This window comes from Dendropsophus ebraccatus, chromosome 2, assembly GCF_027789765.1.
Source record: "Dendropsophus ebraccatus isolate aDenEbr1 chromosome 2, aDenEbr1.pat, whole genome shotgun sequence".
Classification (NCBI taxonomy): Eukaryota; Metazoa; Chordata; class Amphibia; order Anura; family Hylidae; genus Dendropsophus; species Dendropsophus ebraccatus.
Window position 1 is genome coordinate 33099795 of NC_091455.1, and position 26732 is coordinate 33126526.

The window sequence follows — 26732 nt, forward strand, 5'->3', positions numbered from 1 at the left end:
GCTGATAAGTTCTGGAAGACAGGAGATTTTTTAAATAGAAGTAATTGACAGATCTATATAACTTTCTGAAACAAGTTGATTTGAAAGAAAAAGATTTCCCCTTTAAGAAAGTGCTCAGTTTTCTTGCAGCACCAAAAAAAGAACTGAGGCTTATGTACTATTAAGATGTCGAGGAATGGGTTTTCCAGACCAGACATTAAAGTACTTGATGACAGTCTAGAATATTGCAGGTAAACCCAATCTATGAGATCAGGATCTGCTATGTAACTCTGCTACTTTACCAAATAAAATGGAGCTAATGTTTTAACTAACTGGGTGGGATAGAAATACTTTCTCTTAAAGGGGATTAAAGTGGAAATTAACCCTGTAGTCCACATGCAAACCCAGGAAGCTGTCTGCCATCCTTACAAGCTTTAGTACAATTTTCAGCTTTTCCCAGACTGGCTATTCCAGAAAAGAGAAGATAAACCACCCCCCATGGTCACTGGGCTATTGAACAACAAATAGATTACACCAACATAATAGGATTATGGGAGGGGGGGGGGGGTAAAGTGATTGTAGGGAAGAGGCGACAGACAACTCAACTTGTCCAGGAGAAGAATAAGGCCAAAAGGCTATTCCAAACACAGCACCACACCTGTTCAGAGGTTGTATGTAGAACTGCAGCTTATGCCCATACAAGTGAATACAACTGTCCTGCAGCACTAGACAACCCATGACATGCCGGTGTGAACAAACCATCAGTCATGTGGAGAGCATCCTTCATCTCTAATCTATGTACAACCCATCAATAGACATGGAGACAAAAGTGGTCTAACCTTTAACTATTGGAGGTATTGATACACATTTGTTTTGGCTGTATTTTTGATTAAAATTTTCCAAAATAGTAAAAATGTCAATTCTTTGCTACAGTTGCAATTTGGGGAAAATCATAGCAAAAAAAGAACAAAAAAAACGAAAATCAAAAAACACGTTAACCCAGCTCCAGGGGAGATTAAAAAAAAACAAAAAAATTTTTATTCCGATGACATAGAAGCAGCATAGAGACTTGGGTGAGGGGGGGGGGGGGGGGGGGGGGGGGGAGGTCTGATAGATGATGACATTCTGTAGTTATTCTGTAGTTCACAGGAAGTCAGCTGATCCTGACAGACCACTTCCTCTGACACATTAAAGGGATACTCCAGCTAAATGTTTGTTATTTTCAAATAAACTGATGCCAGAAAGTTAGAGATTTGTCATTCGCTTCTATTTAAAATTCAATCTTTTCAAGCTTTCTAGTATTTCTTAGCTGCTGTATGTCCTGCAGGAAGTGGCGTATTCTTTCCAGTTTGACACCGTGCTCTCTGCTGCCACCTCTGTGCATGTCAGGAACTTTCCAGAGCAGCAGCAGCAAATCCCCACAGAAAACCTCTCCTGCTCTGGACAGTTCCTGACATGGACAGAGGTGGCAGCAGAGAGCACTGTGTCAGACTGGAAAAAAAAACACCACTTTCTGTAGAACGTACAGCAGCTGTACTGGAAGACTTGAGACTGTTATATAGAAGTAAATTACAAGATCTATACAACTTTCTGACATCAGTTGATTTGAAAGAAGTTTTTCTTGCCACAGTTTCCCTTTAAGGGTATGTTCACACTGAGCAAATACGTCAGAATCCCGCCATGCTTAGTATGCTACAGTGAGTGAAAGAAGCGCACGCGTGTCCGCTTCCTCCCCTCTCTGCTCAAAGAAGTGACATGTCACTTCATTGAGTGAAGAACCGCGGCAGCGGAGGAGCGCGCGCTCTCTCATAGACGAGCAATGACACACTGAGCACGGCGGGATTCCGCCTGATTTGCTAAGTGTGAACATACCCTAAGTGCCCATTTTCTCTAAGACTAGTGACCACATGGCCCAGTTAAAGTCATACATTGTATGACTGCAGCTGTGCTGGAATAAAATAGATGGTTCTGTAGAATTATCAATGTGCATAGTATGTGGAAAAAAACTAAAGCTAGAATGCTACTGTCCAGCGAAAATCTTTATTAAAATATATTATTACCCCTCAAAAGTTATACAAATCACCAATATACACTTATTACGGCAAATGCACATACAGTGCTTTTTTCCCTGCACTTACTACTGCATCAAAGATAAAATGGTGATGTCAAGACCAGACTCCCAGAGCTGTGCGGGCTGTGGCTGCTGGAGAGGATGATGGCAGGTGGATGCTCAGTGTCCCTCCAGTGCCCTGTGTCCCTCAGTGTCCCCCTGCCATCATCCTCTCTAGCAGCCACAGCCCACACAGCTCTGGGAGTCGGGTTGTGACATCACCATGTTATCCAGGAAGTGACATCACCATGTTATCCAGGAAGTGAAGCCTTGACGCAGTAGTAAGTGCAGGGAAAAAAGCACTTTATAAGCTTTTCCCGTAATAAATGTATATTGGTGATTTGTATAACTTTTGGGGGGCAATACAATACTTTAATAAAAATTTTCTACGGACTTCTCTAAAAATTTGCATCCAGAGCTGGTTGTGATCCTCACCTTTATAGCACTGCAGTGTAAGCCTTTGGCCAGCAGGATATACACCAGGTCCCTTGTCAGGATGTCTTTAATTCCCAGGATTATTCCGCTGTATATAGTTGGCACTTCCCACTAAAAAATACATTTCCACAGTGATTACCAAACCTACAAGATGTCAAAGTAAAAATCAGGGCAATTAATTTCCATTTTATAACATGAGAAAAGACAAAGTACCTTGCTGGACACCATCCAGAACTGGCTGTCTGAGGTCATCCCATGCAGCTCTATGAGGATCTGTCTAATTCTCCAGGGGTCCACAGTGAGGATGAGCTGATGTTCTAGTTGACCAATGTTAACAGTTGCAGATGCTGGAACAACACTTAATGTTAGCGAACCAAATAATCCTGTGATTTATCGGTGCCCACACGGATAATCACAAGAAACATGTATTCATCTAAGGCAGGGATGGGGAACCTTTGGCCCTCCAGCTGTTGCAAAACTACAATTCCCATCATGCCTGCACAGCCAAAGCTTCAGTACTGGCTGTCCAGGCATAATGAAAATTTTAGCTCTGCTGAAAAGCGGCAGGTTCCCCATCCGTGATCGAAGGCTAAATGATAGTGCCCTCAGCTGTGTCTGTATGTACACCATGGGCAGCTCTCGTAGGCAATAGAGACCCCCAGTGATCCACTAGTCTTATAATAGCCTATGGCAGCATTTTATTGATGTCACTAATATCCGGTTTGACCACAGTGGTACTGCGATTGGAAATATCCTAGAGAGATGACAGTCTATGAGATAGCACCTTTAATATAGAGAGAAAGCCAAAAATACAGGGAAATCTAGAACGTACTTCTACCAGAGGTTCAACTGCCACACGCAGTTCCCACTTTCATTTTTCAATGGCGTTAGGCTGTATGCCATGCCTGTTTTGGCTCACCTGGTATGTCATAGAATGAAGTCACAGGCTTGGTACAAAGATTGGTGTGGGACGTTCTCTGTCTGATCTGATCCACAAGCATCTTCCTCTCATCGTCTGTAAGGAGCTTCATGAACATCTCATGAGAAGAAATCATGAACACCAGCTGTAGGTCCTCTATTCCCATACACACGCTTCTGAAAAAGACAAAAGGAACATTTTTATTGCATAGTCGAGTCCAAAGATCAGACACATAATAGATGTCAGATACAATAAGAGCAGCTTGTTCTGTACCACTGTTAGAAGGGGATGGGAATGAAAGCATTATTTCTTAATATTGGACATACATTTTATCACTTTTTATTGAAAGTTTTTGGCAAGTTTTATAGAACATTAACAAAACTCCAGACGCCCTCCCCTCCTGTCTGGATCCAGCAGTCTTATGATCACATGACCCCCACAATCAAAGTAAGACGGAAAAGCTGCTTGGGGTAACCGAACCCCGAGCCACAACGCAATTATCATTTTCCACTGTGAATTTGGTTGCTGGGACCCTGCCAGGACCACAGAACAAGTGTAGCACGAAAAACAGTGGAGCACTGCTGTAATTTCGTTCTTGTTAATGCCAGATTTGAAGGGGAGAGGAGAGTGGCTCCAAAAAGGAACAACAGCTTTTTCCCATAATCCAACAACTTACTTTAAAAATGAAGCCATAGTTCTCCTTTCAGACTCTGAGGCTTCATCTACTTTTAGAGACCTGGAACAAACCTAAAATATAAAAAGAACATAATTCATGAGGAATAATCCCCCACTATCAGTAATGTATACACATGAGCCCGATAAGGTGCCAAGCGATATCTCATTAGAAAACCATTGTAGTACCTCAAGAAGATAGTCTATCTTTTCTTTGCTAGGCTTCATGAAAAGCTGGTGGAACTGGACAGTGACGCTCCGACCTCTGAGAATGTCACGGACTGTGTTACAAGCGCAGATCTTATAGCAGACTTCAGTCAGACTATCATTGCTATGAAGAAAGTGCAAATAAGATGTAGTATACATTAGCTTATGGCAATGTCATGTCAAGAGATATTTATGAAACGATACTAAATGGTGTGTTAGAGTATCTAGGGGTACACATATACCAGGTGTATATAGATGTATAGGGTCCAGCATACCAGATGTACCAGCAGGCCAGCTCTAGCAGATTAGTAGATTTTACTCGATGGGCCAACTATAATTACTTGTAATGTCAAACTCTGGCCCATGGGCTACAGTTTGACGCCCCTGTAGTAGACACATATACTAGGGCTAGAGACTGGACATCAGATTGTCAGCCTACATTGGGGACAGGGTTTGGTTTGTGTAGGCGCGAACTATGTACAACATGGGATAGAACCGTTCTATCTGTCCACATATGGCACCAGTATACATTCCCTGTGGCTAGTTTGTATAAGTAGTTACGATATTGCCCTTGCCAGGTCCAGCCTCAGTCATAGTAAAACATATGCACCTACCCTTGCTGCACTTTCTGGAAGAGCTCCCTCAGCACTGACTGCCTAAACTGGTCTGGTAAATTACCATTGAAATTGTCTTCATAGAAGATATTCAGTATTCCCTTAAAGGAGAAAGCAGAAATACCTTACACATCTACCATACAGATATCAAGCAAAAGACATATAGAACTGCCTGCCGGAATAAGAAAAGGAATAGGTAATTTTGCTGGAAGGATGCTGCCAGCCACATGGATGAATGGCTTTTCATATGATACATAAATGACTTGAGTACATCCAGACGAGACCTTTCACTAGTATGTTCTAATAAACTGTGGAGGGGACACCAATAAATATATATAATCATAACACTGGATCCACCATTCACAATAGATGACTGACAGCTCACCCCCTTTCTGCAAAGTTCAGAGAACATGCCTAGAAAGCCAAAACATAGAAGTCAATGGGTCAGCACCAGACTACAGATCGCAATATCCATGTGGCTAAAAGGAAATCTCTAAGCTGTTAAAAGCAGCTCAGCTAGCCAGGATGTCTATGCCCCTATAATCATATAATATATATATATATATATATATATATAATATTTCTGTTACACATATATCCTTTCAAAAGGTGACGAGGATTGGTAGGGAAAGGAATCTCATACCTGGTAGTTTCCGGCCCTCATAAACTTATGAATCTGGCCGTAGGTTGATGACTGCACAGCAGCCACATTTGAAGGTACAAGAACGCTGCAGGCCTGACAGTAACCGGCCAGTCTCTTCTCATCTATAGAGCAGTGAGCAGAAACAGCGCCAATCTGAGGAGCGGAAAAATGAATATCGGGTCAGACATGGCGTAATGGCAAAGTGACATTATGGACTCTGTACATTGCAATATATGGAATGGGCTACCACAACTACCTTTGCCACCAGCTGCTTGGTGTTAAAGAAGTGGTCTCTGGCTTTTTCATAATTCACAAGGTTTGTAGGTCCTTGCTGGAAGTAAAAAGCCCCAAGGTCATAGCAAACCTGCAGAATGAAAGGAAAAACAAAACAAAAAACAAACAAAAAAAAAAACAAAAAACACACAAGGTGAACATTAAGACAGAGGATTTATCTATAGAAACAAACATTTTAAAATGTATAACATGTCTAAAGGGGCACATTAACAGATATACATGGCCAAGATTCAAAGGAGAAGTCCGGCGATTGCTAAAAGCTGGCAGCCTGGGGTGGGGGTAGTAAACACCCCCCGTGCCGAGAGCGACTGCACAGGACCCCCTGCCGGGCTTCGAAATTGCCACTTCATGACCCAGCTGATGGACTGGCCGCTCAGCCAGATCCGCAACCGCTACAGGCCTTCCTTCACCACTCTTGGGCACAGTTTGGGTGTAGGGTTTGCAGCTCAGTTCCACTGAAGTGAATGGAGCTTAATTGTAATACCGCACACAACCCGAGGACAGGGGTGGAGCTGTTTTTTTTGGGAAAAAAAAAATAAGCTGTGTTTTTCTAAGCCTGGATAAGCCCTGTAGTAATACTGAGAAACAAGCTCGTCATTACCTGGCACTGTACTTCTTCAGAACTGACCATTAGCCCGGCAGTAGAATTTTCAGTTTCACCATTCACAACACCAGGTTCTGCTGCCAATAGGTCCAAGGTCCTCATAGTATGAATGTAGAAGGCTTTCTTTAGTTTAATGGCTTCCTCCAGCACAGTGATCGAGTCTTCAGCCTGCTCCTTCAGCTACACAGACAACAATGTATCATAATAGTATAAAAAGGAAAAATATCCTAAACTAGCATGTAATGGAGGCCATAGCAGAAACCACAGATATTCCAGTGCAACAAGTGAAATAGTCAGATCTCCTGATATCATTACAAGCAACCCTCTGTGGAGGTATATCCAATAGCATCTCTCTCCTAATAGAGTGCCTTAAAAGGGTTACTCCAGCGAAAAGCTTTTTCCCAGTAATGGAAACACATTACAAAGTTATATAACTCTGTAATATGCTTCAATCACCTATCTTTTCCCCCCTCATTCCCCCACCAGGAAGTGAAGTAAACTTATTCTTACCTAATGACTGTTGACCCCAGGCTGCTCTGTGGAAGCCATTTTGTGACAATGACATCATCAAGAGGGAGGCGGATCTAAGCCCTGTTAGGCCAGCCTCCCTTTGTCAGATGACTCAGGCTGCTCAGCTCTAATTGGCTGAATAAGATAGAAGCCATCTAACAGTTTTACAGAGTCAGTTAGGGCCCTATTACATGGGACGATTATCGTGTGAAAAATTGTTAAATCGTTCGGATTTAAGCAATAATCGTTCTGTGTAATTGCAGGCAACGATCAAAAAATTATTCGTATGTCGTTGATTTAGATCTCAACCTAAAATTATCGTTAATCGTTCACTGTAATTCCACGTTAGTTCAAGTTCCGCATTTTTTCACTAATCGTTCAGTGTAATTGCACATTGTTCATTGTTTTTCTGGGATCAGAAGGAATAAACGATCATAGTAACGATCGCAATAACGATCATAGTAACGATCGTAACTAACGATTATCGTTCTGTGTAATATGGTGAACGATTTCAGGTTAATGATAAACAATCTCGTTTGCAATCGTTCATCGTTAAAAATCGCTCTGTGTAATAGAACCCTTAGACATTACAGGAGACAAAGTGCACCATGGAAACCCCAAACCAGGAAGTGAAGAAAAAATGAAGACACCAACTGGAGCTTCAGGGACCTGCAAACAGTGGTAAATTCAAACGGAGTCAGACTCAGGAGGGATGGTAGATGTAAAAACCATGTTTATGATTGATTTTTTATTTTTTATTTTATCAGCTCCGGAGTACACCTTTACTGTATCAGTATACCTTAAAAACATCTTTGGACTGTATTCAGGATGTGGAAACGCAGCCTAACACCCCCATTTCATCTCCAATAGCTGGCAAACTCTGTGTCTTTAGGCTGCTGACTGCTTCCTCCGGCTGTCAATCATTCTAGTGACGGAGGGTGGCATGAAGACACAGCAGTGGCCATAGAGTGGTGTGGGAGTTGGCAGTGACCCAGACCCGCCTCTGTGACAATGACAGGCCTGAACAAAGAACATATTTACTGAAGATGTTGGATCGTAGTGAAGGTAACTATGCTGTCAGTTTCCCTTAAGTCACAGTGGCCTGCCAAGCTTGGCCACAACTGCAGCAGACTATGAGCGTCTGACTTCTGATAAAACTGCACTGCCCCTTACTAGTGTAATATGCAAAGACTATGAGGGAGAGTTATCAAACATGGTGTAAAGTGAAACTGGCTCAGTTGCCCCTAGCAACCAATCAGATTCCACCTTTCATTTTCCAAAGAGTCTGTGAGGAATGACAGGTGGAATCTGATTGGTTGCTAGGGGCAACTGAGCCAGTTTCACTTTACACCAGTTTGATAAATCTCCCCCTATATTCCAAGCAATTATACTGGAGTCCGCCGTGTGAGGACAATCTGGCCTGCGCAATGCACTTACCACTTTCAGTATATTTTCAGTGAGTTCTTTTTCTTGTTGGATTTGATTCATTCTGTCAAAACAGATCATCATGTAATAAACTTTATTCAGGACAGGGTCTCGCAAACCAGTCCCTGACTGGTGAACAAAAGTTATTTGCATCATCTCTTCAAAATAAGATATGGCCAATTATTTAGTATGTCATGCTCCAGGTGTGGAAAAGATCTCAAACTTGTGGCCCTCCGGCTGATGCAGAACTACAATTCCCATCATGCCTGGACACCCAAAGCAAAAAAATTTGTAGGGCAGGGGAAATTAAAACAAAACATAGCACAATTTGGAAACCCACACATACAACCCCTGGCAAAAAGTATGGAATCACCAGTCTTGGATGAGCACTCATTCAGACATTTCATGCTGTAAAACAAACTCAGATCAAAAACATGATACAATATTAAGGTCATTCCAAAGTGCAACTTGTTGGCTTTTAGGAACACTCAAAGAAATGAAGAGAAAACATTGTGGAAGTTAGTGAATGACACTTTTATTGACCAAGCAGAGGGAAATAAATATGGAATCACTCAATTCTGAGGAAAAAAGTGTGAAATCACTCAAATTGGAGGTAGAAAAAAAAAAAAAGGACACACCCAGTCTATTTCCTTTCCCTTGCCATTTGTCTTGAAAACCGAAAAAGTACAACTAAACAGATGAAGCACAAATGGGAGGAAGCTGGAGTCAATGTATGTGACCGAACCGTAAGAAATCGCCTAAAGGGGATGGGATTTCTATACAGGAAAGCTAAACGAAAACCAGCATTGACACCTAAACATAAAAAAACAAGACTCCAATGGGCTAAGGAGAGGCAATCATGGACTGTGGATGACTGGATGAAAGTTGTCTTCAGTGATGAGTCAAGAATCTTCATTGGACAAGGTGATGATGCTGGAACTTTTATTTGGTGCCGTTCCAGTGAGATTTATGAAGAGGCCTGCCTGAAGAAAACAACCAAATTTCCACAGTCCTTGATGATATAGGGCTGCATGTCAGGCAAAGGCACTGGGGAGAGGACTGTGGTTAATTCTTCCATCAATGCACAAGTTTACATTGACATTTTGGACAGTTTTCCCATCCCTTCAATTGAACAGATGTTTGGAGATGATGAAATAATTTTCCAAGATGACAATGCATCGTGCCATAGGGCAAAAACAGTGAAGGAATTTCTTGAAGAAAGACAGATTCAGTCGATGTCATGGCCTGCAAAGAGTCCAGATCTCAACCCAATTGAAAACCTGTGGTGGAGATTGAAAAAAAATGGTCCACAAGAAGGCTCCAACCTGCAAAGCTGATCTGGCAACTGCTATCAAAGAGAGTTGGCACCAAATTGATGCAGAATACTGTTTGTCACTCATCACGTCCATGCCTCAAAGACTGAAAGCTGTTATAAAAGCCAAAAGGTGGTGCAACTAAATACTAGTGATGTATTTTAAATGGTCTTTTGTTTATGTGTGTTTTTCATGATTCCACACTTTTTTCCTCAGAATTGAGTGATTCCATATTTATTTCCCTGTGCTTGGTCAATAAAAGTGTCATTCACTAACTTTCACAATGTTTTCTCTTCATTTCTTTGAGTGTTCCTGAAAGCCAACAAGTTGCACTTTGGAATGACCTTAATATTGTATCATGTTTTTGATCCGAGTTTGTTTTACAGCATGAAATGTCTGAATGAGTGCTCATCCAAGACTGGTGATTCCATACTTTTTGCCAGGGGTTGTACAAAAAGAGAAAGCAAAAGCTCTGCGCAGATGTTATACACTTTGATTTAGATTCAGGTTGGGTCAATTTTAGCTTGCACACTATACAATACTATAACGACTCAAGCCCTTAATACTTACTGCTTAGATAAGAGAGGAAGGTGGGGAAAAAAATCCCTCACAGGATGCAGGAGTGTTTATCTATATATAGCTGCCCATACATGCTGGATAAGTGTTGGCCAAACTGACCAAGTCTACCACGTGTACAGTTGTTAAGTAAGAACAGGATAAGGCATGCTGGATTTTAAAGTGTCACTGTCGATTAAATTTATTTTGCAGAAATCAATACAGGCGATTTAATGAAACTTTGTAATTGGGTTTATTAGCCGAAAAATGCATTTTTATCATGAAAATGCAGTTTGAAGCTCTCCCCCCTGTCTTCATGGTTCTCTATGGAGAGAGGAGGGGGTAGGGGGAGATAAGGCACCAAAACAGGACAACAAAGAGTTAATTTACAATTACATCACCGGGCTCTCTCCTCTAAAGTCAGCACTGACCTCTGAATACTGGCTTTCATACAGCTCACACTGTAATCCATTGTTCTCTGCTGGCTACTAATCTCCCTCCTCCCCTCTCCTCTCTCCATAGGTTAGACAGGGCTCGACTGATGTAAAACAGTCGAGATTTCCTGGGGGGGACCTGGGGAAAGTCTTTTTGAATGCAGATAATGGCATATTTGCCTAATAAACCCAATTACAAAGTTTTTTAAAATCGCCTGGACTATTGATTTCTGCAAAAAAAACAAAAAAAAAAAAAACACAAAACAAAAAAGGAGTCTGGGAGCGGCTTACTGTTTTATAAGCAGTCTACAGATAATAGGCAACAGACTGTCTCAGAATGAACACAACCATTTCCTAACCTCATAATAGATAACATGGTAGGACAGTGACTCACACATTGGGCTGTAGAGGACCCTGTTTAACCGGCTTCACAGGAAAACTGCTCTGCACAATGGTCCTGATCGCCCTGGTGGAGAAAATACATAATACGTCTATAGTCACATAACAGACAATGCTGTCCCTACACACATCATGGGTCATAGGCTATAATACATATATGGAAGCAATGCAATATGACAAAAGGTATACTAGTGACAATACTGTCATATATGGGCATCTGTGATACCCCTAAATATCAAAATCAATAAACACCATTCAAAAGAAATTTCAGAGTTTTTATTTGTTGTTCCTCATCTGAATGCTCCAATAAGGACCAAAGTGAAGAACTCCCTTTATAGCAAACCAGGCAGTCTATGCATTAGATTATTAGCCATTATAGGCGCTTTACCAAGATTTAAAGTTATCCTTTACCCACAGGATTCCTTTTTCTATAACAAGTTGATTGTGGACACAAATGACAAGAACATGTAGGAAAGGTCATCAATACGTTTTGTCCAGAAACCCCCTTTATGCTTTGTGAATGTCGGTATCTGCCCAATACCAACATCTTATAATATCTATCATGTTATAGAGTTCCATACCATCTGTTATACAGCATGACAGCCATGGCTGTGGTTGGAGGTAGGCTCCCGAGGTCCAGGTCTACGTGCTTTGTTCCAGGTGGCACTTTGCTCACACACAGTAACTCATTCAGCAGCATATTGAGGACGGGAACAGATAAACTAGTACAGAAAGAGAGAAAGCTTATCAGCTTGTATATACGGAATAGTACATTACATATAACTAGTGTTATAGGTACAAGTGTTTTTATCCAAATACTATTTGTTAATTTGAAACATCACCATATAGTACAGTCTAGTCCGGGAGATTCATCTCCAGCTCATTCAAAGGGCCTCGAACGTCCAGCCACAAACTCGTTCAGCTTTTGCCATCATACACACAGTCATATTACAGGTCAGTGCTGTAAACAGCCAGAACAGAGCACAGCAAGGTTTTTTTTGTCATATTTCATATGCTGTATAAGTGGGAGTTTAGGGATTCTTAGTGAGATAAAGCATTAAGCAGTGGACTGAATAGGTTTATGCTGTTGTATTGCCTGGCTTGCTTCACAAAGCTTTGTTCTTAATGGTGGATGCACCCTAGACTGATATGCTTCTGAAAATGAAAAACCTCAAGGAGAAGTCCTGGCAAAATGTATTTTTTAATATGGTATTACACATGCCAGCTGCCCCGGCAGCAGACCGCAGACCAGCGGACCCCTCACCCCTCAAAGAACCACATAGCTCACCCCAAAACACCCCCTGCCCTCCGGCACGCACGGAGAGGAAAAGCATAACTTCCTGTGATGCGGCGTCTCCCCACTCTCTCTCTCCTCCCGCTGCAGTACATCTGTTCAGCGGGAAAAGAGAGCATGGAGACACCGCATTACAGGAGATGATGCGCCTCCTCTCTGTGCGGCTCGGGGGGGGGGGGCTTGATGCACATGTGCCGACAGCCCTGTCCTATGTGCTGTGGACAGGTCCGCTGGCACTTCTGATGGGGGTAGTTTGGGGTTCTTTAGGGGGTAGAGGTGTTCACCTGATTAGTGATGTCGCGGTTTTTTAGAGGAATTAAAACCTGCTTGATCTACTAAATTGAGGGAAATAGCACTTTATGTGCATTTCCCATAATTAGTGTATATTAGGAATTTGTCTAACTTTCCTTATGTAATAACATATTAAAATATACATCTTGCCCGGAGTTTTCCTTTAAGAGAAAACAAGTCCCATGTGATGGCACCTAGTGGTCAATTTAAAAAATATACTTTTGAAGAGGAATAATAGGAACTGCACGACGCAGTGTCTAAGAAAAGTTTAAATTTCATGGTAAGGCAACATGACATTATACAGCTGTTTGTTGTCACTGTATTAGAGCAATGAGCACAGTACTTACCTCTTCTCAAGTACATCTAAATCCCACTTTAAGTGAGCGGCCACTTTTAAAGCCAAAAGCTTGAGGGTACGATTCCTCTTGTTGTCAGTGGGAGGCTGCACCTGATTCTGTTCATTCACAGTAGGTTTGGAGGCCTGCTCCAGAAACTGGATGATAAGTTGAACAGGAGAAGGATCTGATGACAACGGAAAATGGATAAAACATTAGGGTTCTCCAACGTAAGGGGTAAAAAAAAAAAACAAACGCACACACACAACAAAAAAAAAACAAAACGTTTTGTTGGTCTGTAATACTGTTTCCCAAACATGTCCCCTATTTCCTAGTTGAGCAGTTCCTATGTACTACATTTTCCAGAACACACTGCTTTACCTCCACTCCCCATCACAACCTTGCTGCCCCACCTACTCCCCTCCCACAGCACTCCTGCCAGTTTACTGCAGCAAGCTGGGGAGATATGAACACCCAGACCCATGACGGTTCTAAATTCTTATTTCTCTAAACACGTCATAAGTTTAACGCATTACGGTCATTTGTATTAACTTTTGACATCTGAGGTCTTACTGCTGAGATCCACTGTGATCCTAAGACACAGCCCTGGCTGTGTCTTAGGCTTGGTTCACACTGCGTTTTCAGCATCCGTTTAACTGATCCGTTTTTTGCAAAAAACAGATGCATTTGTGTGCATCCATTTTTGTTCCGTTTTTCTATTGTTTTCCATTATTAACAAAAAACGGATCAAAACGGATGCGTTTTTTTTTTTTTTTTACGCACAATAAAGTACTGTTGACACTACTTTTTTGACCATTACAAAAACGGATCCGTTAAACGGATTGCAAAAACGCAGTGTGAACCCACCCTTAGGATCACAGTGTGTGTGTGTGTGTGTGTGTGTGTGTGTGTGTGTGTGTGTGTGTGTGTGTGGGGGGGGGGGGGGGGGGGGGGGGGTAGAAGTGAGCTCCATTCCCCACCTGAACATTCAACTCTTTCAAGTCAGACTATAATAAAGAAAAGGTTGAGAAGGAAAAAGAAAAAAAAAAAAAAAAGCCCGCTGTTTATACCGGCTAAGTCAAAAGTTATACAAATGACAAAATCTTTAAGTAACACTTTAAGAAACCCTTCTGGGGAATGAGCTGCTGTAAAAGACTTTGTGAATACCTGGAGAGCTCTTCTGTAAGTGAGCCTCCAACAAAGAGACATCTAGCAAGAATTCAAACCAGGACGTCTGCGGCGGGGTACATGGCCGGCTGGAAGTGGCCGCCTCCCTGTCTGCCGCCTCGGCGCTCATCTTCTTCGCCTGCACCTTCTCACTTGCTGCGTTTTTCTTTTTCATTTGGTCAGTGATATCTACCAAGAAAACAAGAATGTTTTATCCACATATTCACTGCAAATAGAAATACAGACAAATCTCATCTATAGAAGGGTCATTCTCTTTACAATGACTGGCTAAAGCAGTCACATGCTGCTCACATGTCATGGCTCCTAGGAGGTAACATCTTCCACACTGGCACTTCATTATACAATAGTTAAAGGGGTACTCCAGCCAGGGGGTATTTTTCAGTTATGGCCGGGGATAGGGTGGTAATGGACGGCGGAGGTCACTTACCTACCCTGTTCCAGCGCCGGGTCCTGGATCGCGCCGCCCAGCACACCTGTCCTGCGTGCGCTTTCTGGTGTGAGACGTGACATCTCAAGTCAGCTCAGCCATTCAGCGGCCAAGGTAGGACTTTGCTACGGCCGCAGAATGGCTGAGCTGCCTTGAGATGTCACGTCTTATGCGGCAACTCACACCAGGAAGCGGCCGTGGGACGGGTGTGCTGGGCGGCGTGATTCGGGACCCAGCGCTGGAACGGGGTAGGTAAGAGACCTCCGCCATCCATAACCACCCCATCCCTGGCCATAGCTGAAAAATACCCCCAGGCTGGAGTACCCCTTTAAAAATCGAAAGGTTGCATAATGCCCTGTGATATGCTGTGTTACTCTGGACTTGTGTTCTGTCATGGATGTTTCTGCCGAGGGGGTTCCTCAGTCAAAAGGGTTGTAAAAACACAACTGCTTTCTTCCAAAAACAGCACCACTACTGTCCTCAGGTTGTGTGTGGTATTACAACTCGGCTCCATTCACTTCAATAAAACTGAGCTGCAATACTGAGGACAAGAGTGGTGCTGTTTCTATTAGATCACATACAAAACAAGCAATTTTTCACAACGAATAATTTGCCCCATACGAGTCCAAGAACCTTAAACAACACAGAAGACATAAATTAAAGGGTACGTTCACCCTGCTCCGGCTTGCTTCGGGACTCCCGGTGTCTTCCCGTCCCGCTCAGCCAATCAGTGCGCTGCGGCGGGACAGCGCACTGACTGGCCAAGCGGGACCTGCCAGGAGCCCCGAAGCAAGCCAGAGCGGGACCAGGTGAAGTATAGGTTTCGGCAGCCGGGGGGGGGGGGGGGTGTTAAGGGGCGGGCTGCAGCAAATTTTTTGCAGAAATCAATAGTACAGATGATTTCAAGAAACTTTGCTTATTAGGCAAATATGCCATTATCTGCATTTAAAAAGACTTTCCCCAGCTTCCCCCCCCTCCCTTCCATTCACTGCTTATTATCAGGAAATCACGTCTTGTTGCATCAGACATGCCCCTGTCTGTTCTATGGAGAGGGGAGGAGGGAGATTATTCGGCAGCAGAGAACAAAGGATTACACAGCGGGAGCTATATGAAAGCCTGTATTCAGAGGTCAGAGAGGATAGTGCTGAGGAGATAGCCAGGTGATGTAGCTGTAAATTAACTCTTTGTTGTCCTGTTTTGGTGCCTCATCTCCCTCCACCCCTCCCCTTTTCATAAACAACCAAGAAGACAGGGGGGGAATTGTAGTTTTCCAACAGCTGGAGGGCCAGGGTTCCCCAGTCCTGTACTAGACACATACAGCCCTTCTTATATTGAGCCATGATGGGAGTTGTAGTCCTGTAAGAGCGGGAGAGAGACAGGCTGTGGACACTGCCATAAAGAACACACACGAGTTCCAAAAATGAATGAGGAATACCAACTAATAACGTATAGGCAGAGCCGAGGCTACCCAGCTGCCGCATACACCCTCCTCCCGCCCCACCGACCACTCACCTTCTACCGACAACACAACGAAACTATCACCGGCTTGATAAAGCCAGCGCGGCGCCTACCAATGACGTCGCCAGAGGTCACGTGATCACAACACCGGCGCAGGACGATGACGTAACGTTTCAGGCTTCAAACTTTTCCGCCAATCCTTAGCCGGGGCGAGGCCACGCCCCCTATGTCTGGGTGACATTGTCATGGCTCTAAGAGCAGCACTGCGCTCCCCTCTGCCTGTGATCACATGCTGCGGCACCCGGGGGAAGAGCGGCCAGGCTGCGGCATCTGCTGCTTACTGTGCGGAGCTGGTCAGGTACAGGGGAGAGGAGTGTGTGTGGGGGGGGGGGTCAGGATGGACGCTGTCCTGTGTATTCTCTATGGCAATATGCATAAAGCTTTCCTAGAGAGCGGAGACCATAGGATCTGAAGAACATGTCTGAATGGAGGGATAGGGAGAGTCACATGGCTTCTGTCTCCCCAGTCATTGTCTAAAGAGGCAGAGTGCTGTACCTGTCCCTGGCAGACAATACATGGAGCAGTATCATATACAGGGCATAGGAAACCCCCCTGCACCATATACTGTGCATAGGAGATCAGTGATCATGGTGGGGGGACAACCCCACCAGCAGTGTAACCCCCTGCATCATATACTGTGCATAGGAGATCAGTGTTCATGGTGTGACCCCCCCTGCACCATATACTGGGGATAAGAGATCGGTGATCATTGTTGGGGGACAACCCCACCAGCAGTGTAACCCCCTGCATCATATACTGTGCATAGGAGAACAGTGTTCATGGTGTGACCCCCCCTGCACCATATACTGGGGATAAGAGATCGGTGATCATTGTTGGGGGACAACCCCACCAGCAGTGTAACCCCCTGCATCATATACTGTGCATAGGAGAACAGTGTTCATGGTGTGACCCCCCCTGCACCATATACTGGGGATAAGAGATCGGTGATCATTGTTGGGGGACAACCCCACCAGCAGTGTGACCCCCTGCATCATATACTGTGCATAGGAGATCAGTGTTCATGGTGTGACCCCCCTGCATCATATACTGGGGATAGGAGATCAGTGTTCATGGTGGGAGAACAACCCCACCAGCAGTGTAACCCCCTGCATCATATACTGTGCATAGGAGATCAGTGTTCATGATGGGGGGACAACCCCACCAGCAGTGTTGACCCCATGCATCATATACTGTGCATAGGAGATCAGTGTTCATGGTGTGACCCCCCCCTGCATCATATACTGGGGATAGGAGATCAGTGTTCATGGTGGGGGAACAACTCCACCTCCAGTGTGACCCCCTGCATCATATATTAGGGATAGAAGATCAGTGTTCATGGTGGGGGGGGGGTCAACCCCACCAGCAGTGTGATCCCCTGCATCGTATTTTGTGCATAGGAGATCAGTGTTCATAGTGGGGAAACAACCCCACCAGCAGTGTGACCCCCTGCATCATATACTGTGTATAGGAGATCAGTGTTTTAATAGTGGGGAAACAACCCCACCAGCAGGGTGACCCCCTGCATCATATACTGTGTATAGGAGATCAGTGTTTTAATAGTGGGGAAACAACCCCACCAGCAGTGTGACCCCCTGCATCATATACTGTGCATAGGAGATCAGTGTTCATAGTGGGGAAACAACCCCACCAGCAGTGTGACCCCCTGCATCATATACTGTGCATAGGAGATCAGTGTTCATAGTGGGGAAACAACCCCACCAGCAGTGTGAGCCCCTGCATCATATACTGTGCATAGGAGATCAGTGTTCATGGTGGGACAACCCCACTAGCAGTGTGACCCCTATGATCATATACTGGGGATAGGAGATCAGTGTGCATGGTGGGAGGACAACCCCTCTAAATGGCAGGAAACACTTTTAATCAGAGGCTACATTGCAGTTTTGAAAGTGACAGAAATCATGTGACCAATCATCTCCATGTATCACTGCAGTGATTGTGCCGTGTCCCATCTAGTCAGGGAATTGTTACCCACAAGTGGCCGCAGCTGTACCCCCATTTCAGATTGTTAGATCCTGGTCACTGAGGGTCACATTGCAACAGCATTTATTACATTAGCTGCAATGCATTATGATTGGCAAAGAGCAACATGGCGACACATAGTGCCAGATCCCTGTGGTGGCCAAAATCACCATGTAGACCCGGCCGTGATGGTCAGATAGAGAAATCTAATGAGGACCCATGTGAGGCCCAAAGATCATGTGGATCTGAAGTGATAAGACTGGTTAATCCAGCAGTAGAGGACTTTATGTGTCACATGCTGGATTATCACTATACCCAGAGCATCAAACATTTCCCAAGTACACATAATAGGTGGGTATTACTGTGCTGCAGCTGCTCAGGGATTCTGGGTAGGAGCGGACTGTGTGATGACAGCTGCTCATGGTATTGGGGGTTTCTTACTATACGCCTAAAAGATACATCTCATACAGGGATAGGGAACCTTCAGCCCTCCAGCTGTTCCAGTACTACTATTCCCATCATACCTGGGTATAGCTTTAGCTTTGGCTGTCCAGGCATGATGGGAATTGTAGTACTGCAACAGCTGAAGGCTGAAGGTTCCCCATCCCTGCTCTAATGTGTATGGCATAAGTAAGGTAGATTGTGAGCTTCTCTGGTTACAGGGATTCACTTATAGAAAGATTGTCCTCAGAAAAAGCCCCCAACCCCCCATTCCATCAAGTCTGCCCTTATATTACTTTCTTTCCTGTTATATTAGGATAGATATAAGTTTATTCCAGGCAGGTTTACATTGTTATTGTAGATTTACCCACTACATCTGCTGGAAGTCTGTTTCAAGCATCTACTACTCTTTCAGTAAGGGTAGCTTCACACCAACACACACCGTATCGCAGCAGATTTTATGCTGCAGATCCGTAGCAGATTTGATCTAAATAACTGAACACAGCATCAAATCTACGTGTGAATGCACCCTATGGCTGGGTTCACACTACGTATATTTCAGTCAGTATTGTGGTCCTCATATTGCAACCAAAACCAGGAGTGGATTAAAAACACAGAAAGGATCTGTTCACACAATGTTGAAATTGAGTGGATGGCCGCCATATAACAGTAAATAACGGCCATTATTTCAATATAACAGCCGTTGTTTTAAAATAACAGCAAATATTTGCCATTAAATGGCGGCCATCCACTCAATTACAACATTGTGTGAACAGATCCTTTCTGTGTTTTCAATCCACTCCTTGTTTTGGTTGCAATATGAGGACCACAATACTGACTGAAATATACGTAGTGTGAACCTAGCCTAAGGGTGTATTCACAGGTACAAGTCGCAATAGCGAATAAATAGCGAAGAAAAAACTATCGCAATTACGATCATAAGTAACGATTATCGTTCCATGGAAATGAGTGAAATTTTTCAGGTCTTTTGCAATAGCGGTCATTTGAGATTGTTAATCGTTAACGATTATGCAAACGATAATCGTCCGGTGGAATAGGGCCCTTAGTGTGAGGTGCAGCAGCCATGCCTTTCTCTACATGTCCCTACCCTAAAGTAATATTTTCTTACGTTGCTTCTGATCTTCCCCCCAATAAGCTCAGACTGTGTCTTTTTGTCTTTCTTCCCTCCTGAACCTTATTTAGTCCTGTAACAAATATAAAGGTTTCCATCATGTCCCCCCTTTCCCTTCTTTTCCCCAGACTATACAGATTTAGCTCTTTCCTGATCTCTTTTATGCCTGACACCCTGCCTCTTTTAGTAAAGTAATATATTTTTTGTTTACCATTAACCCTTCCTTGTTTGCTTTTCTTGTGCAGGAAGCGGGATTATGAAGGATTTCTGTGTACACTGCTGCTGCCTCCTGAATCTCAGACATCAGTCTTTGCACTACGAGCCTTCAATGTAGAACTATCACAGGCAGGTATTCCAGGCCTTCTGTGCTTATCGCTATATCCGGCACCTGGTCAGGACTAGAGATGAGCGCAACTGGAGCATGCTCGAGTCTGATTGTTTGGACTTTGTATACCGGTGGCTGAAGAAGTTGGATGCAGCTCTAGGGAGTCCAGGAAAACATGGATACAGCCTATGGCTTCCCATTACTCCCTAAGGCTATGTTCAGACAACGTATAGTTTTGCAAAATCACGGCTGTTGTACTGCAGTACTGGCTGGGATGATCTTTTATGAGACCGGCCGTTCCATGACCCGGCCGGGTCATGGAACAGCCGGTCTCTTACGATGCGTGAACATAGCCTTAGGGCCCTATTCCACCGGACGATTATCGTTCAGATTATCGTTAAATCGTTCGAATCTAAACGATAATCGTTCGGTTGAAATGCAGTAAATGATTAACGACCTAACGAGAAATCGTTGATCGCTTTATTATGGTCCTTTTACACGGGACGATTGATCGTTCGTTTTTGCACGATAACGGTCAAATTCGAATGATAATCGTACGTGTAAAGGCAGCGAACGATCAAACGCGAGCAACAAATCGTTCATTTTGATCTTTCAACATGTTCTCAAATCATCGTTGATCGTTCGCAAAAAATTCGCAGATCGTTCCGTGTAAACATTCTTTCAGCGATTTCACCTATGTGTGAGATAGGCTTAAACGATCGCATAGCGAATTTTCCGTACGATGTATCGTTCCGTCTAAACGCTGATCGTTATAAAAAAAACATCGTTCATTCAAAATCGTTAATCGTGCGATCGGGCGAATTATCGCACCGTGTAAAAGTACCATAAGACCTGGACCTATTTTTATCGTTGCTCGTTCGCAAATCGTTCGCATTGAATAAGACATCGTTCGGTAGTTCGCAATAGATATGAATGCAATAGCGAAGAAAAAATGATCGCAATTACGATCATAAGTAACGATTACCATTCCATGGAAATGAGTGAACGTTTTCAGGTCTTTCGCAATAGCGGTCGTTTGAGATCGTTAATCGTTAACGATTATGCAAACGATAGTCGTCTGGTGGAATAGGGCCCTAAGGCTGTATCCAATTTCACCCATCAGCACTCAAATGCAGAACAATCGATTGCTGCAGTTTTGCTCATCTCTATTCAGGACATATCTTCTTTGGTTGAGTCAGGAAAGCCGTAGGCAGGTATGCTGAATGTATCCATAGGGCTCTGTGCACACTGTATGTCCTGTTGCATTCTATCAATCTCTGTAGTGGCTAAAACTATGGCTTGTGTATAAAAATAATAAATCCCAGAATACCATACTAGATTTGACAAATTTAGGAGAAAATCATATCTGTGCCTGTATTATACTGGTGAGGGTCCAGCTCCTGAAATGGATGAAAGAAGTTGCAGCACCACAGCCCCATCAAACAGCTGGGGGGTGCCAGGGTTTGTCTGGCTTCTCCCCAGCCACACATTGCCGATGCTGCTGCATAGACAATGAATGGAGCTCTGGTCACAGTGCAGTCACCTCTCTTTATTGCAGGGGACGCTTCACAGCTTTTATAGAATTTGACTCAGACTGTATATCCCCTCGAAGACCACATCTGTTGTCCTCTTACTTATATGTTGCAAAGTTTAGTGCAAATTCATCTTTTGTAACTTTGTCAAAAACATAACCTGGATTGGCAGAAATGTGCAGCTTCACATCATAAATGTATTTTTCCTTAAAGGGGTTGTCCGGCGATAAAAAATTATTCACAGAATAACACACATTACAAAGTTATACAACTTTGTAATGTATGTTATGTCTGTGAATGGCCCCCTTCCCCGTGTCCCACCACCCCCACCCGTATACCCGGAAGTGTGGTGCGCTATACATTACCTGTCGCGTGCCGACCACGGTCTCCGATCGTCAGCAGTGACGTCTTCTTCGGGAGCTTGGCGGATCGTCCCGAGTGCCGGCCGCCCTCTGCAGCGTCATCCGAAGCTCAGCCGCGATTGGCTGAGCATAACTGTGCTCAGCCAATCGCGGCTGAGCGGCTGATGACGCGGCCACGTCATCAGCTGCTCAGCTGCGATTGGCTGAGCACAGTTATGCTCAGCCAATCGCGGCTGAGCTTCGGATGACGCTGCAGAGGGCGGCCGGCACTCGGGAAGATCCGCCAAGCTCCCGAAGAAGACGTCACTGCTGACGATCGGAGACCGTGGTCGGCACGCGACAGGTAATGTATAGCGCACCACACTTCCGGGTACACGGGTGGGGGTGGTGGGACACGGGGAAGGGGGCCATTCACAGACATAACATACATTACAAAGTTGTATAACTTTGTAATGTGTGTTATTCTGTGAATAATTTTTTATCGCCGGACAACCCCTTTAAAGATGTTATCCAGTGCTACAAAAACATGGCCACTTTCTTCCAGAGACAGCACCGCTCTTGTCTCCAGGTCAGGTGTGGTTTGCAATTAAGCTCCATTTACTTCAACGGAACAGAATTGAAAAACCTGCACCCAAACTGGAGACGAGCAGTGCTGTCTCTGGAAGAAAGTGGCCATGTTTTTGTAGCTCTGGATAACTCCTTCTAAGAGGCTCGAGGTCGAGAAAATTTACAGGGGTTGTGATCGCAAGAAGTTTAGCAATCTAATATCCTAATTTCTTTAAAGACGAACAATCAGCAGGTTAGAGGAATGTAATCAGCTGATATGTCCCTATTGCACATGAGACGCTGAGGATGAAGGTATGTCTCTTCCCTTCATCCTTGGCTCCGTTCCTGTGCAGTTTTAATGTAGTGCTCTGTCCTGTAAGGCTGTTTGGAATACTGCTTCGCCCCCAAAGCGCATATCAAGCTGCTCCTGGCCGGCTCGCTCCACTGAAAATTAGTAGAAGGGGCAAGCTGGATTGGCACTCTGGGGGCAGGGCAGTGCCTCAACATTCAGTTGCAAAGAATCCGGGGGGGGGCTTGCATTGTATGGTCAGCTCTCTGATTACACAGCACCAAAACCTCTGTAACCACACAGTGATATTATTGCTGCGTAACAAAGAGCATTGTCTCCTGGTAAGCATGTATAGTCGATGATATAATAATGTAATTAGCCTGAGTTAATTGCCCTCAGTTGATATACAAACTGCATGAACAGGTGTCTTTTCTTGTGTAAGCGCACAAAGGACGGGGACTTCCTGCGTTTGGTCTCATTTTTTGAACAAAGAAAAGACCAAATATCAGTACTGGGAAACATGAAGCACAGACTGACAGAAATGGAGACACCTAGTAGCCGCATGTAGAACATTGATTACAAAACTTAAAAAAAATAAAGCGAGTATATTGCAGTACTGCATGTTATCACAGCCCACGTTGATTTCCTAGCGGCAGGTACTTTTTAAGCAATTAAAGGAAAGTTAAAGAGTCTAGGAGCCAATCACATTGCTGTTCTGCCAATATACCCAGATGTGTGTCAGTCACCTTCATATCTGATGTTTCTGTAAAGGTGAAGGATTCTGTATCTCAGAAGAATATCGGGCTGATGAGGATGCAGTTTTGGAGGGAGATTATGGATGAGATATATGAGGAGAACCCGCCCCATCACCCTGTAGCCCTGGAACTGGCCAAGGTATGGTCATTTGTTATAATGCTGTACCCTAGTAATCACTGTGTAAACAAAAGCCATCGGTATGGGCTAAAGAGAAGCACAGATCTCTTATATTGTCAAAATCGTAATGTGTTGGCTGACATTATTGTTTTTATGGCTGCTGAAGAGGATGATGGCAGAGAGATGCTCAGTGTCCCTCCAGTGCCCTGTGTCCCTCAGTGTCCCCCTGCCATCATCCTCTCCAGCAGCCACAGCCCCCACAGCCCTGGGAGTCTGGTAGTGACATCACCATGTTATCTAGGAAGTGACATCACCATGTTATCCAGTAGTAAGTGCAGGGCAAAAAGCACTTTATAAGCATTTCCCGTAATAAGTGTATATTGGGGATTTGTATAAGTTTTGGGGGGCAATACAATACTTTAATAAACATTTTCGCAGAAATTCTCCTTTAACGCTAAAAAACATTAAACCAAATGGCAGATGAGCTGATCTCTCATACTGGCTCTATTAAGAAGAGAAGCCATGATGATAATGTCATCATAGTTTCCTTTTTAATTCAGAATGCCTTGCAGTCAATATAGATGTGGGGTTTATGTGTGTGTATATGTAGAATTGATCTTATTACTCTGCCCTTCACCTCGCCAAACAATATTATTTCACCTTTCTCATCTCTTCACTGTCAAAAAATCCAAAACGCCTTTTCGACACCTTTTAATTCTCTTCTCAAGTCCAAAGCTCAGTCACCCATCACTGACCTCTGCGCTGAAGATTTGGCCTCCTACTTCAAATCCAAAATTGACACCATCCGTTCTGACATCACCTCCCAGCCCCAAAGCCCCATAGATCCCGTCCCCTCTCCCACCTTCTCTTCACTCTCTGCTTTTGATCCAGTGACAGAGGAAGAAGTCTCCAAGCTCCTCTCTCCCTCTCGTCCTACCACCTGCCCTAGTGACCCCTTTCCCTCACACCTCCTCCAGTCCCTCTCTCCTGCTGTCACTACTCACCTCACCAAAAAATTCAACCTCTCCCTCTCCTCTGGTATCTTTCCCTCCTCATTCAAGCACTCTGCAATTACCCCGCTACTGAAAAAACCATCTCTAGACCCATCCTGTGCAGCCAACTATCGACCTGTCTCCGTTCTCCCCTTCATCTCTAAGCTCCTGGAACGTCTTGTCTACTCTCGCCTTACTCGCTATCTCTCTGATAACTCTCTTCTTGACCCTCTACAGTCCGGCTTCCAACACCTTCACTCCACTGAAACTGCTCTCACCAAGGTGTCAAATGACCTCCTGAAGGCCAAGTCACAAGGAAACTATTCCTTGCTGATTCTCCTGGATCTCTCAGCAGCGTTTGACACTGTGGACCACCAGCTTCTCCTCTCCATGCTCAGCTCTCTTGGTCTTAAGGACTCTGTTCTCTCTTGGTTCTCTTCCTACCTCTCTGACCGCTCCTTCAGTGTGACCTTCTCTGGCTCTGCTTCTTCTCCCTTACCTCTCTCTGTTGGGGTTCCCCAGGGATCAGTCCTGGATCCTCTCCTCTTCTCCCTCTATACAGCCCCCATCAGACAGACCATCAGCAGGTGTGGCCTGCAATACCATCTCTATGCTGATGACACCCAGTTATATACCTCCTCCCGCGACATCTCCCCTGCCTTCCTGCAAAATACAAGTGACTGCCTATCTGCTCTCTCTAACACTATGACCTCTCTGTTCCTCAAACTTAATCTCAATAAAACTGAACTTCTTGTATTCCCTCCCTCTAACAAACCTAAACCCGACATCTCCCTCTCAGTCTGTGGTACTAGCATCACTCCTGTGCATCAAGCTCAATGTCTGGGGGTTATGCTAGACTCCGATCTATCCTTCACTTCCTATATCCAAGCTCTTACTCGCTCCTGTCATCCTCATCTCAAAAACATCTCCAGAATCCGCCCGTTTCTCATCACTGATACCGCTCAGACTCTGACTGTCGCCCTGATCCATTCCCGTCTTGACTACTGTAACTCCCTACTAATCGGTCTTCCTCTCTCTAAGCTCTCCCCTCTCCAGTCTATCCTGAACGCAGCAGCCAGGCTCATCTTCCTCTCCAGCCGCTATACCGACGTCTCCCCTCTGTGCCAGTCACTGCACTGGTTACCCATTAAATACAGAATACAGTTCAAACTCCTCACCCATAAAGCTCTCCACAACTCTGCCCCTCCATACATCTCCTCCCTCATCACCACCAACCATCCTTCCCATGCTCTGCGTTCTGCTAATGACCTTACACTAACCTCTTCTATAATCAGAACTTCTCATTCCCGCCTCCAAGACTTCTCTCGTGCTGCACCAGTTCTCTGTAACTCCCTACCCAAAGACCTCAGACTTATTTCCAACATCCCCAGTTTCAAGCGTGCCCTGAAGACCCATCTCTTCAGGCGTGCTTATAACATTTTTTAATCTCGTCTCCCTCTGCTATCCCTTCTCCATCCTCTCTATAACTTCTTCGGTGCTAGTTACACTGTCCTTGTTATCGGAGCTTAGAAAACGGCTTGTGACTGGCTTGCCCAGTCACCTATAGGCACTTAGAGATTCCATGTACAATGACTGGAACATTGACAAATAAAGCACTTGTTGCCTCTCGTGTTACTCCCGGTCATCCTAGTCTGTAAGCTCTTGAAAGCAGGTCACTAATTTGGTATTTTAATTTATTCATTGTATAATTTAATATATAACCTGTAATGTATTTATATATTTAAAAAAGGGCTGCGGAATCTGTTAGTGCTATACAAATAAATATTATTATTATTATGTCTTGTACTTATAATACCATTCTTTTTTTATTAGGCCGTCCAGAAGCACAAACTGACAAAAAGATGGCTGACCAGAGTTATTGATGAGAGGGTGAGTTATCAGATTCACCACCCCAATGACTTGTTTGGGCAGCATAAAAGTGATGACATTTAGCAAAGATAGGCTACTTCTGGGGAATCTTCTCTCCTGATTCTCTGTTATGTTCTCTGATTTCTTGTGTTCCTTATTTGTGAATAAATTGACAACCAGGTGTAAACTTTCCAAGAGGCGTGTCACTACACAGTCTGGCTTTAT

General features: G+C 44.2%; 2 protein-coding genes across 3 annotated transcripts in view; one reads left to right on the forward strand and one right to left on the reverse strand.

Annotated features, from left to right (window-relative positions):
- Positions 1 to 16237, reverse strand: part of INTS8 (integrator complex subunit 8) — a 33258-nt gene extending 17021 nt beyond the window's left edge. The window contains exons 1-15 of the mRNA XM_069957302.1: positions 16161 to 16237; positions 14201 to 14389; positions 13046 to 13220; positions 11695 to 11835; positions 11109 to 11180; positions 8425 to 8476; positions 6475 to 6657; positions 5836 to 5943; positions 5580 to 5732; positions 4937 to 5037; positions 4305 to 4446; positions 4120 to 4190; positions 3444 to 3619; positions 2738 to 2871; positions 2525 to 2635 (exon numbers count right to left, since the gene is read on the reverse strand). Of these exons, the coding sequence (XP_069813403.1) occupies positions 2525 to 2635; positions 2738 to 2871; positions 3444 to 3619; positions 4120 to 4190; positions 4305 to 4446; positions 4937 to 5037; positions 5580 to 5732; positions 5836 to 5943; positions 6475 to 6657; positions 8425 to 8476; positions 11109 to 11180; positions 11695 to 11835; positions 13046 to 13220; positions 14201 to 14375 (1794 nt within the window). The 5' untranslated portion in view covers positions 14376 to 14389; positions 16161 to 16237. The remainder of the gene's footprint in view (positions 1 to 2524; positions 2636 to 2737; positions 2872 to 3443; positions 3620 to 4119; positions 4191 to 4304; positions 4447 to 4936; positions 5038 to 5579; positions 5733 to 5835; positions 5944 to 6474; positions 6658 to 8424; positions 8477 to 11108; positions 11181 to 11694; positions 11836 to 13045; positions 13221 to 14200; positions 14390 to 16160) is intronic.
- Positions 16238 to 16289: 52 nt separating this feature from the next.
- NDUFAF6 (NADH:ubiquinone oxidoreductase complex assembly factor 6) overlaps positions 16290 to 26732 on the forward strand; it is a 40274-nt gene continuing 29831 nt past the window's right edge. The window contains exons 1-4 of one of the 2 annotated variants that reach the window (XM_069957306.1): positions 16293 to 16464; positions 19965 to 20064; positions 23545 to 23667; positions 26472 to 26528. In XM_069957306.1, coding sequence (XP_069813407.1) covers positions 16352 to 16464; positions 19965 to 20064; positions 23545 to 23667; positions 26472 to 26528 — 393 coding nt within the window. In that variant the 5' untranslated portion in view covers positions 16293 to 16351. Of the gene's footprint in view, positions 16465 to 19964; positions 20065 to 23544; positions 23668 to 26471; positions 26529 to 26732 lie in introns of both variants that reach the window. The other variant, XM_069957307.1, reaches the window with a different exon arrangement.